This window comes from Poecilia mexicana, unplaced genomic scaffold (genome assembly GCF_051168715.1).
Source record: "Poecilia mexicana isolate PSO_F unplaced genomic scaffold, ASM5116871v1 scaffold_17, whole genome shotgun sequence".
Lineage (NCBI taxonomy): Eukaryota > Metazoa > Chordata > Actinopteri > Cyprinodontiformes > Poeciliidae > Poecilia > Poecilia mexicana.
The window spans coordinates 7,347,354-7,359,931 of record NW_028263386.1 but is presented as its reverse complement, the minus strand read 5'-3'; the positions used below and the strand labels follow the sequence as shown (position 1 = coordinate 7,359,931).

Sequence of the window (12,578 nt, the reverse complement as noted above, 5' to 3'; positions counted from 1 at the left end):
ACAGTGCCTTCATCTGCATCTAATAAAGTTAAGTGCCACTTGGACTCTTGAAAACCATTAATAGTTCACATTTTAAAACCCTGTTAATACTAGAATTCCACGTTATTTCAGCCATGTTGAATTTTAGATTTTGGAAGTAATTTTTCTTTGATTTGTTTAGTTATACCCAAAGCATGAATATTTATTTTAAGAACTGTGTTTTTATGTTCATAAGATTGTAGAAATTAATGAGTAAAAACCCAGTTTATGTAGCTGTAAACTGAAAGTCTTCAATTTTTATTTCAGTGTTGGTGAAACTATATATGGACTTTGAAGGCCTATTTTTTACCAGTTCTCTGAGGAATGGTTTTGTGTTATTTGTTTTGAATGTTTGAACATACTGGAAATATATATCTGGTTTGAGGCCTAGTGATGCCTTTAAATAAAAAAAATCTGTTCTGAAGGTTACTTATCGCATCCTCTTTTGCGTTATGTGAAATTTTACGGTGGCCGACCGTAAAATTTCTGTTCTTTCGGAAGAACAGTAAAATACTGGCAGCTATAGACGCCAAAAGTTTACCGTTCTTTCACAATATCTATACCGCACTTCCATTGACGGTAATATACTGTCAGGATTAATTACGGTACAGCTATTGTGCATTTACATTAAACTCCTGGCGTCCATAGCTGCCAGTATTTGACTGTACATTTATAGGATTATTTCTTAGAGTGCAGTGGAACCAGAATTTAAAAAAAAAATCAGTACTAATGAATTATGGACTGAAAACAAGCTTCATTTCTTGCTGCTAAGTTACTTAAAAGGTATTTTTGTCTAGTTTCTAGTGTAAATATCTCATCAGACTTGAATTGAGACAAAGCTAACTTGCAAGTAACTTTTAAGAAATTATTTAGAGAAAAATAATTTCTTAATGTTGATGGAAAAAGTACCAACTACATTGGAAGACAATTTTTCTTATAACAAGACATTTTTCCCAAGCTATAAGTGAAGTAATCTGCCATAGGAACTTGCATTTACATTTATTGACTTAAAACAAGCTTTTATATCTTGCTGAAAAGTTACCTGGAAGTTAGTTTTGTCCTATTTCAAGTGTAATAAGATATTTCCACTAGAAACCTGACCAGAAATACTTGGTAAGTTTCTGTATTTCTGTAGTGTAAATATGTTGAATGACGTTGTTTCTTCCCCGATTACTGCAGGTAAAGAACGTGGGGGAGGGAGCCGCCACAGCTGCTCAACACATGGCTGCTTTATGGTGCACCTACAGGTATTTGGGATAATTTCAGGATAATTCCCGAGCAGAGAGCCGTTCAAACTAAATGAAAAGTTCATTTATGTTAATATTTTTTGATAATTCTAAAGAAGTTTCAGCCGTCTGTTTGAGCTGATGATTTACCCTGATTAGATGATCGTACATATCTGCTCTCTGCGATTCAGCGGTGAATAACGTGGCACTGTTTTCTTCTCATTAAGTTTACAGCATCCGCATGGCGGAGTTTTACTGTGCTGCTGTGCAATATCCTGAGTAAATGGAAGCTCCACCGCTGAGCACAGCTTCCAGAAACTCTACAAACCTACAGAGAAACGTTCCAAAAATCACATTTACAGAGTTCAGAGGTACTGAGGGAAGGAGGGATGGATGGATGAACAGATGGATGGATGGATGGATGATTGGATGGATGAAAAGATGATTGGATGGATGAAATGATGGATGGATGGACTGATGGGCACCATTTTCCCATTTTATTTCTGATTTCCATCACATTTAGTGAAACCAGTAAAATCTGAGTCTTTGTTGATTTCTAAATCCACTCCAGCGCCTCTGGGCTCGTTTCTGCTCCATCTTTCCTTGCAGCTCCAGAACAGTTTTGGTTCTGTGTCCGGCGCTCTGGTTTCCCCTGAGAAGACGTTTTATAAGCTTCCTAACAGAAGCCATTGTTAAGTTGCTCCTCCTCCATCATCACACTGAGAACTCCTTCAGTTGACAGCACTCAAGCCTAATATAACTCCAAAGTCTTCAGGGAAATAAATGGGTTTGAATGCAATTTGTCTCAAATTAAAAATTCTGTCCCAGGCTTAACAAAGTGGAGAAAAAGGTGCTGTTAATGTCAGAAAAGTTTAACAAACAGGATTTAAAAAGAAAACCTGGGGTAAGCATAAACACAATAAATCCACAAAAACATTCATCAAAAATATACACAGGAAAGCTTCTCTTAGTGAATCAGTCATGTTGGTATTCATTTAACAAGGCACAGGATGTCTCATGTAAGGCTCTTAAAAGCGTATTAGAGTAATAGTTCACATTTTGTTCCTCTCAAATAAGAATTAAATACCTTGAAGCCAAATAGCACAGTTAAAACCAGAGTTAATATCCAAACAAGTTGTCTCTAAAGCCTCAGAAACTGACACGTCCTGGAGGGCAAACTGCACTGTTGTGGCTGTTTAAAGGACAACTTTAAATTTAATGAATTATTCATGCCAAACATTTGGTTTAAATTAACCCAAGAGATTTGACTGCTGCTCGTCCTTTAGGATCGGCAGGCGAAATGAAACAGACCATCAAAACGCAGCATTAAATTCACTTAAATCCCAAAATAATTGAAACAGAGTGGGCTGTGTCTTCATTTCTTACTTTTTTATAATGCTGTTTACAGCCAAAATATAGGGAAACAAAAACAATACCCAGTAAATTTTGATACTAAGGATTTTAAAGCTCAGAAATAATTAATTAAAAGCAACTTTTGTGGAAAAATAGGAGTAGTTTTACTACACTGTACCTTTTACTTTTACTTGAGTAATGTTATTATGAAGTAAAAATTATTGCTACTCTTACTTGTGCAACATTTCCAGACACTTTACCCACTGCCAGTAACAAGTTTTAACCAAAAATGTATGAAACACAGAAACACACCTACAATTTATGTTGAAGTGAGACCTCTTGTTGATACACAAGCTTTGTTTTTTAAGTGTTATTTTCCATCTTCTGGGCCAGTTGTTTCTTTTTTGTGTGTTTTTATGATCTAAAGCAACTTGGAACTGCTGTGTAGCTGAAATGTGCTCACAACATGATTGATTGATTGATTATAGGTGAAAAAAATACACTATATATTATCAGTATGTGCATTTTCTACTGTAAGCATTAGTTTCATACATTTTATTTGGAAATGTGTCTCTTCTTCTGTTTTGACTTATTTTGTAATTATGCTATTGTATAAATATTTTTTTTTTCGTTTTAGTCTTTCAAATGCCAGACTTAAAATACCAATACTACATCAACAGTAGAGACAAGCAAAAATCACACAGGATTTAAATGTCTGAACAAACAGTCACTCCTTGAAAACCACAATTGGTTTTGGGAGAAAATAAAAACTAGAAGATATGAATTTACAAATCCTGACATTTCAACTAATATTGCAGTCTATGGGCAGGATCCTCTCTCTATTCTGGTGGGATTTATGGAGCTAAATTGGTGCCATAAAGTTTGTTTAAAGGTGATCTATTAACAGCTCTGTCACTTTAAATCCAAATAAGGTGATGCTGGACACGCCTGCCAATTCTACGTTTACACTCTCACGTGAAAAAGGTGGCAAACAGATACGCATGTTACGGAGTAAAGCTTCTTCTCAAACAAGACGGAGGCTCGTATTTCTTTTACTGAACCTTTCTGTTCAGTATTTATTGAAGAGAAAAAGAATGGCGTCAGCTGATAACGGGCAACAGCTGTTCATAACCAATAGCAATCAAAGGTCAACAAAGCAAGATAGTGACAAAACAGTAACAGATCCTTAAGCATTCTTCAAAATAAAAGACTTCCTCTATTCAAATAAATCATGTCTTGCACTTAAATATATTTCACTTCACCTTTGTAATTATATACATGTTCAATACAATTAATAATAATCATCATGTAAATTATGCTTAACATATAATTGTAAATCAGTCACTTATCATGCAAATATACCGAACAACACAAGTGTAAAAAAGTCACAACAACGCAGTTATACAACTGTACATCTTTAAAAAGCATTAGTAGAGCCTCCTGCACAACCAATAAGAATGTAGTAACTGTCTTCTGGACGGTTAAGCCAACAACTAAACACTAGTCTTTTCCAGCAGCCATTGTACAGTACATGCAGAAGTAAAACTAGCCCAACAAACTTGCTGGACCTCCGCATGGGTTGCTAGGTAATGGGATGGGCTCGGCTGGGGTTGATGGATAACGGCACAGTGTGACTTAACAATTAGAAGGTTTTTGAAATGGCAAATTTTCCAGACACCAAAATACATTAAGTTATTGCCAAAAAAAACTTGAGCATTTTTTAAAACACTGTTTACAGAAGCAGTAGAAATGGAAGTATAAAAACAGGTAAAAAGAGAATTTTACATTATAGGTCCACAGAAGAAACGTATAGTTTTAGGATATTTTCAAAGGTGTGAATGACAGTTGAAATTTGAAACGGAAGACATAAATATTTTCCAGATTTATTTATTTATTTTATGTTTTCAACAATAGTTTCAATGGTTTTATCCAAGTTGAACATTTTTGAGCCCAATTTTATGGCCTCACTTTAACTCCACAGAGATTTGACAGAAAAGAAAACCACAATTCCCACGGAAATAAAAGACAAAATAAGCCATATGCAGCTTCAATACTACAAAAAAATCCTTTAATCTGTGGTGATTATAACAAGAGATTATAGTTTTTAAAAACAAATATTTTGCTAAAATCCAGAGTTTATTGTGTAAGGCTGACATCACAGCCGTTTCCAGTCAGAGGTGTTTCCCCGAGTGTGGTCCTGTTTGCTATACCTTCCTCACAGCGGCGTCTGTCATCCTGCGGGCCGTCCCTGATGACAGACAGCTGAGCCAGAGACAGATGGGATACAAGTCCGGACCGGCTGAACCCGATCAGTATGTCACGCTTTCCGACGCTCTGGGTGTTTTACTGCTGCTGTTTTTGTGATCTGGACTGGGCTGGTAAACCACTTCCACAATAAATACATCTAATAAAAATAAACGTAAAGGGGAAATGTAGTCTACCTCAGGCTAATCGTGTTGAATAGAAAACAAAAGACAATGTTTTTATTGTATGACATGAGGTGAACCACAGAGTATTTATAATAGTTTTACAACACTGTTTTTCTGAGTGACTTTTCCTTTGTGGCTTGGCTTACAAAACTCTGCTCTCAAAATTCATCCTTATTTAAATGTGTCATACCTCTTCATTTTGATCAAGCAAAGAGTTTTTTGGATAATTGAGAATTTTAAAAAATTTAATTAATTTCTCTTTGGGATCAATAAAACTTTTTTGAATTGAATTTGAAATTATTACTTAATTCTCCCAATATAACAACCTTATTCTAGTAATATTACTTTACTGCCGTATGACTTTATTCTTGTAACTAAATAAAAAAATATCTTGCCCTAATATTCTGTTGTAACTGACTTGATTTTAAAGTCCAAATAAGTAGAAGAAGTTGCAAAACATGCTTGCCAAACAAGATGGCCGCCTTGGGCGTGGTGACATCACTGAACTATGGAAACCCAAGGAGCGCATTGGTGGGGAAATAAATAAATAAACAAATAAAGATTAATCCAAAAATTAACTCTTAAAAAATATACCGTCCAGTATTACTGTAGAATAGTAGTGGCATTCTTAATCTTGTTTATGTAACAGGGTTTTATTTTAACAATATTCTAGATGTGAAGTTTGTCAAAATTTGTTTATCTTTTCTTTGAATTTATTTTGTTTAGTCAACAAGTTGTTTCTCCAGACATTTATTGGTGTGTTCAGTTCTGCTACGCTGATCTTGGCAGTTGGTGGTTACCATAGCAACCAGTAACTGGTAGCTCCTCCCCCATTTTTTCCTGTTGCCGTCGGTAACTGCGGCATGTATTAGGATCAGCTCTGTATTTTCTTTATAAATATTATATTTTAGACAAATTTAATCATATACAGTGTTTCATGAGTAATTTACTATGTTTCTGACATGTTTTTAACTGTTGTGCATTTTAGCTGTTTAATTTTAAAACTGCTAACTCACTGGGAGTTAATGCTTTGTAGTTTGTTTAGGATTATTTATTGTATTTTATTTAATGTATAGAGGCAGAAGCTGCTGAACTGATGTTAACCACAAACTTTATTTCCTGTTTTTGTTAGAATAAATATGGTGAAGCTCAGTGTGTCTGTCGTGAAGTCAACCTATTGAAGCTGAGACGAAGGGTTACACTATACATACATAAAGCTCTGGGAAACTTAGGAAGCCACTTAAAATGATCAGTTTCTTTGATTTTACTCTTTATATGCATATGTTTGAGTAAAATGAACATTGTTCTTTTATTCTATGAACTACTGTCAACAAGTAAAAATTCAGTATTTATTTGCAGAAAATGAGAAATGGTCAAAATAACAGAAAAGAAGCAGAGCTTTCAGACATCAAATAATGCAAAGAAAAGTTCATATTCATTTAGAAACAACAATACTAATCTTTTAACTCAGGTAGAGTTCAGACATCAATATTTGGTGGAAGAACCAGGAGATTTTCAATGGAGTTCAGTGCAGCGGGCTCTTAATTTTTTACAGAGCTGCATATATGTCTGTGTATATTTATATACTTTTAACAGTTTTTTATCTTTGCGTAAACCTAAATTCCTTGCTGCTGTTACATCTTAATTTCCCCCAATTGTGGGACAATAAAATGATTTATTCTTTTCTAAAAAAACAAAAACAAAACAAACAAAATTACTATAAACTGACTATATGACTACTGATGTTTATGTTCAGCTATTCTTGAAGTCAACAGCTATTAGACAGGTGAGCATCCAGCTTTACTAGAAGCCTTTTCTCTTTAACTATTGATGAGGTTGTAAGTGGTCCACTTTCTCTCGTTTCTCTTCCTCCCTTTACTTCCTGCCTGTTATTTCAGCTGGAGACGCGGAGACGAACCTCGGACTGGATGCTGCTCCCTCCTCCTCCGCCAATATGGTTTTATGTATTATTAAACACTGCATGCGGTCTCCTCCAGAAACCCGTGTTATTGCTGTGGAAGTCTGGGAGGTGTGCTGTTTAGTATTTTGCGGTGGAGGGCCAGCGGCTGCAATCCCACATTTATCATCTGTGAGGAGAACAGTCACCTCAGTCACTTCTCAAAAACCGCAGAAGTCCATTGTGATTCATACTTCTGCAGCCGATGAATACCTACAGCCCTGAAACGTTGATGTAGCAGCTTTAAAGACCAAAAAGTTTAAGATCAACCCTTCACATGGACTGAATTAACTAATTGTGATCTTTAAATGTACACATTTATTGGATTTGCTAAATAAAACTAAACAGAAGAAGGAGAGAGCCCAAAGAGTCCGTTTTCATCAAGCAGACTTCAGATCTTGAGCTGTCGGATCGAAGCGTTTTTATCTGAGATCTGCCTGACAGCGGATCGTTTTTGTTATTACAGATGGACTCGTGCCTGGACTCACTAATATTACATTTCACGGGGCTAAACCGTGTGCCAAATCCAACCTCATCACAGGGAAATTCACGTCTCCTGCAGGAAAGGGCTGGTTCGCGTTACAGAGGACAACATTCAAACCAAATCTAAACATTTAAAGGGACCTATTATGCAAAATTCACCTTTTGAAAGTTTTTATTCTTCCATTTTGGGTCTCAACTGCTTCGGAAACAATAACCCACACATCTGTTTTTTTTACAGTACATGTTTCTTGGTGTGTGGGAAATAAGATGCTTGAAAATAATTCAGATTGTTAAATAACATTCAAGAGGCGCAATGCCGTTACCTAGCAACCCCAGCAGAACTCCGACTGTCACCTAGCAACCAAGGTGGAGTCGCAGCTTATTTGGATTTAAAGTGACAAAGGGCCCTAAAAAAGCTGAAAGAACAGACCGTACTTAAATCTGATTATCTAAGAATGATTTTGTGCAAAAAAAATGCAACTAAAATGTTTTGTATCGACCATAAGTCAAGTTAAGTTTGTTTGTATACAGCATTTCAGCAACAAGGCAGTTCAAAGTTTGTTATATCTTAGAAACACACATAATAGTGCCATCAATTAAGAAAGCAATAACAAACATTATATTTTATCAATGATCAAAATCATCAATACACATAAAATATTTTGGTCAATCTTCCAGTAATTGTGGGTAGAAAGCAACTTTAAACAGGTGGGTTTTTTGTCTCAATCTAAAGGAACTCAGTGTTTCAGCTGTTTTGCAGTTTTCTGGACGTTTATTCCAGATTTGTGAAGCGTAAAAGCTGATTAGATCTATTCATACCTGTTCAAGGAAGCATAATAGGTCACCTTTAGAAACTCTGTGAAAACCTGGAAGCCTGAAGCAGACATGAAAAGCAGATCTTACCTTGCATTGTTGTGCTTGTCGGCTCTGGAAAGAGCGGAAGAAGCAGGAGATAGATGAGGTAGACGAGGGACAGAACATTGTACCTGAAGAGGCAAGCTGCAGAACGGAGCACAACAAACGCAGAAAATTAGATCAGAACAAAGAAGAGTTGGCTGTGGTGATAAAACACCAGAACCTTCGAGTTGGACTGCTCCAAACACACACCAGGTTAATCATCTCATCACACAAAAAGAGGAAGCAAAAATAAAACTGGCACCAAATTTAGGACCTTACATTTATTTATGAATTATATTTTAAGTTAGCATCCTTTCTTTTGCGCATTAATATTCTGTAAAAGTGCTTCTTTGCACAAAATTTGATCTGTCTATTTAATCATTTGCATTAGTTTTTTGTCTTTATTGTTGCTGACTTTCTTAACTTTACAATTATGTATTTCAGCTTTTTCTCCTCTTCTAAAACAAATTATCTCAGATGTTTTTCTTAATCACCCCATTTGACAGAAAGTTACCCTTTTGGATATTTTTCTTGTCACTATGAAAACTCTATCCAGAATAGTAATCATTCTCATATTTAAATATTTCTGAGTTCATATTTGCAGCCTTCCATGTACAGTTGCATAAAAACAAACAAAAACAAACCAGACAAGTGAAAAAATACCACATTTCATAAGTTAAATGTGTTTAACAGCTCAGATGTAAATTCAGAGAGAATAGTTTCTAAATGTGTCGAAAGGTTCAAAAACTGCATAATTTAGAGCCGTTGTTATTTTTATCCAGGTAATATATTTTCTGATATTCAAATTAATTCGGTTGCAAAGATTCAACTTAAAAACAATAAATTAAAGAAATCACTAAGGAGGCAAAACTTCTCAGGTGGGTTGAGGTTTCAGATTATGTATAATTTGTGATTATTTGTGAATATTCAAGGTGCAACATTACACAAAATTACGGTTTGGTATGTTTTCAGGAAGCTTCTATAAAGAAAAATAGAAAATATGTCATTTATTTCACATCAACCAGCAGCAAAATTCTTTTTTTAAATTTCTGAAATTAAATTTACTAAAACTTAATTAAACGGAGAGTCTAATTTATTGTTTTTCAATAAATTAAAGTGTAAGCAGGCACAGATAGATTGCACAACCTGGAAACGGTCAATGTTAATGTTTAGATATTTTTAAATAAGACTGCTTATATTTGTGAAAAAGAACTTTGTTGTTGTTTTGACGTTTCGACAGCCGAATTGCCCAGTTGTACCTGAATGCAGCACGCTTTCAAAACAGGAAGAATAAAAACATGTTGCTAAGACCAGCAAGATGTGGGGAGTTTAAAAACGGGAAAATCACAAGATTAAGTCAAAAAAGTATTTCTGTGTAGAAACTTTCATCTCAAATAAGCATTTGAGTTGGAAATACTGAGAGAAATAAAAGCAATAAATAAATCACATAAACTCTACAAAACTGATTGGCAAGACTGAGGCAGCTGCTTGTTTTCAATAAAAAAAGAAATTGTGGCATCAATAAAAGATTAAAATTGACCTAATTGTTGTTTGATCCGCCGTTGCCTGAGCCTGTGGCCCCATCTGCACCGATTATTCTCCCAGAAGGAAAACAAAAACAAGCCAACCACAATCAGCAGCTCATCTAAAACCTTGTATTTATGTTTATGCAGGGGAAAAAAACACTGCATTCATGAGTTTAAAAATCAACAAAAGAAGCACAGGATTATGTTTTACAGATGTGTAGCCATGAGTTATTTTATGAAACCGCTTCCACAAGGCAAATATTTAATGGAAAGAGTGAATTTAAGAGCGTGTGGTTGAGTTTCAGGCAGGATGAGGAACATTTGAGTGGAAATGTAACTGGATTCATGGATAAATGAAACCTGATCTGTGCACACAGAGCGAGTCATGATTTTAACGCCTAGATTAAATTAACAGGTTGAACCTAAAACTCTGTAGGTAAAAATATATATATTTGTCAAGATTAAGGTTTAATATTTACTAAATGGATTAAAATACATATTTGCAACTTAGATATAAATTGTTGTGCATATAAAAGTATCAAACATTTGCGACCAAAGAGTCATATAAGGAGAAAATGTCAAAACATGATTGAAAAAGGAGAAATTTGCATATAAAAATGGTTGAAAGCCTGAAAATCTAATAAAAACTTTTAAATGTAACATAAACCTTCAGTTCTACTAGCTGATATTTCACAGTTTTACACTCATTTTCTGCACCGGATCAATGTGGTGCCTGGTTGTAAAATGTCAAAGCAGTGAAAAGACAAAAGACCCACAGACACACACACACAAATACAGGAATTAAAAACCACCAATTAAGGCTTAACCAGGCTTTTTGTACCCGGAAAAGCAAAAGATTTTAACCAATTACTCTTTTCCATTAAAAATATGAATACTTTGTGTTTTATAAGCACATTTTTCAAAAAAAGTGGAGGTGTTTTTTTTTTGGGGGGGGGGGAGCTGGGGGAGAGTTAGCTCAAACAGTGGTACACAGTGCTGCAAATATAAAATTATTCTTAAGGTAAATCAGAAAAGGTGATATTTAAATTAGCGAGTAAAGGTTGTTGGCATTCAGTTGGATTTTGGATGCACTTTGGTTCACCCTTTAACATCGGAGAATAATACAGTTTGTAGCAGAAAAACAAAACAAACATCTAAACATTCTGGATTGTAAAATAATTGACTAAAAAATTAAAATTATATTTAATTAAGTAATTAGATGTCATCTTTGTTTGATCAGACTGTGGAGAGAAAACATAAAATCACTCTGCACTTTGTATTTCTAAAATAATCACTTTCCAATTATGCAAATTGGCCTAGTTAAAGAAAGTGCTTGCAGATTTTAATGTGGACCTGGAAGTTTGACAGAAACACAGAGCCATTGAGATGGAAAGGATTATAGGAATCAATATGAAGGGTGGCAGAACAAGTCAGCTGAGTCTACAACTTGGATCAAAACAAAACGGGAAGCATCCTGGTGGAATAAGAAAGACGTCAAAAAAACTCAGAGCAATGTCTCTGGAAAATAATTAAAAAAAAGAAACACACAGCAAAGATGAATAGGTAGAAACAGAAGCCAAAATGTAAGAAACAAACTGAAACAAATGTGATTTAGGTTCAAAAATACAAAAAACAAATGTTACACCTACACAGAAAAAAATCAGTGTTGAAGTGGATTGAAGAGAAGCAGCCATATGTTTGGGGACGACTGGATGAAAAAGGAAATGTGGTTTAAATATTTATTGGCCAAGGAGATGATCTAAGAAAGTTTGTTTTGGTTCCGCCCCAATGAAACACAAGATGTCTGCAGAAGGAAAATAAATCCCTGACGATTAAAGTTACATGTCAGGTAAGCGAGGTGGAGTCTGTGCCCACTGCAGCCAGTTTAAGTCAATTATTTTTTATTTACGTAGCTCCTGGTCATAACAAATATCATCCTTAAGAAACAAACTATGATGTGATTTGTTGCAGACTCGTTTGCATAATTCAGCTTGTGCAGGTGTTTAATTTCCAAAGCAAACAATTGCTTCATGGAGGCGTGGATTTTACCCAGTCGCTAAGGTTTTCTCTTCCTCTGCTGTTATTGCTAAAACTACAGGCAGTCTACAATTCCAAAACGATGCAGAAAATCAAAGACATCGTTCACAACTTCTTCTGTTTGCCGACTGAAATTCTACCTGATGCGATCCAAGTAAATGGGAGAAATCCCAGAGAGCGCACTGAAGTGAGATGAGAGTTGAGCAAAATTGCGTAGGACGGCAATGGCCAGGGATTAATTTGTGACATCAATTTTTTAAAGATCAATTTGTGGGGCAAAAGTACCTTTAATTCATGATTTTGTTCTTTTTTTAATATCCAAGTTAAAGTTACCCTCAAATTGAGAGCGTTCAGCTGGTAAGTCCAAACATGGTTGGTTTAGAAATTTGTTTTATTTTGGATAACTACATATAATTAAATATATTCATCTCCATTTTAAGCATTTATATACAAAAACATGGTCACACTATCAGTTTAATAAGATACAAAACATCAGAAGTGCTAATAATTAGTTTCAGTCTCTGGAAAATAAACAGGATTTGAATATTTGATATTCAAGTCAGAATTCCAAATTTATGGAATATTCTAGTTTTCAACTGGGAACTAAAAAAAAAAATCCAACTTCCCAGTATAAGGAGAACACGACATCAAC

General features: G+C 34.9%; 1 protein-coding gene across 6 annotated transcripts in view; it reads right to left on the bottom strand.

The window, feature by feature from the left end:
* piezo2b (piezo-type mechanosensitive ion channel component 2b) overlaps positions 1 to 12,578 on the bottom strand; it is a 125,174-nt gene that overhangs the window by 100,882 nt on the left and 11,714 nt on the right. For all 6 annotated transcript variants that reach the window (XM_088014584.1, XM_088014580.1, XM_088014583.1 and 3 more), the window contains exon 2: positions 8,370 to 8,465. In XM_088014584.1, the coding sequence (XP_087870710.1) occupies positions 8,370 to 8,465 (96 nt within the window). The remainder of the gene's footprint in view (positions 1 to 8,369; positions 8,466 to 12,578) is intronic.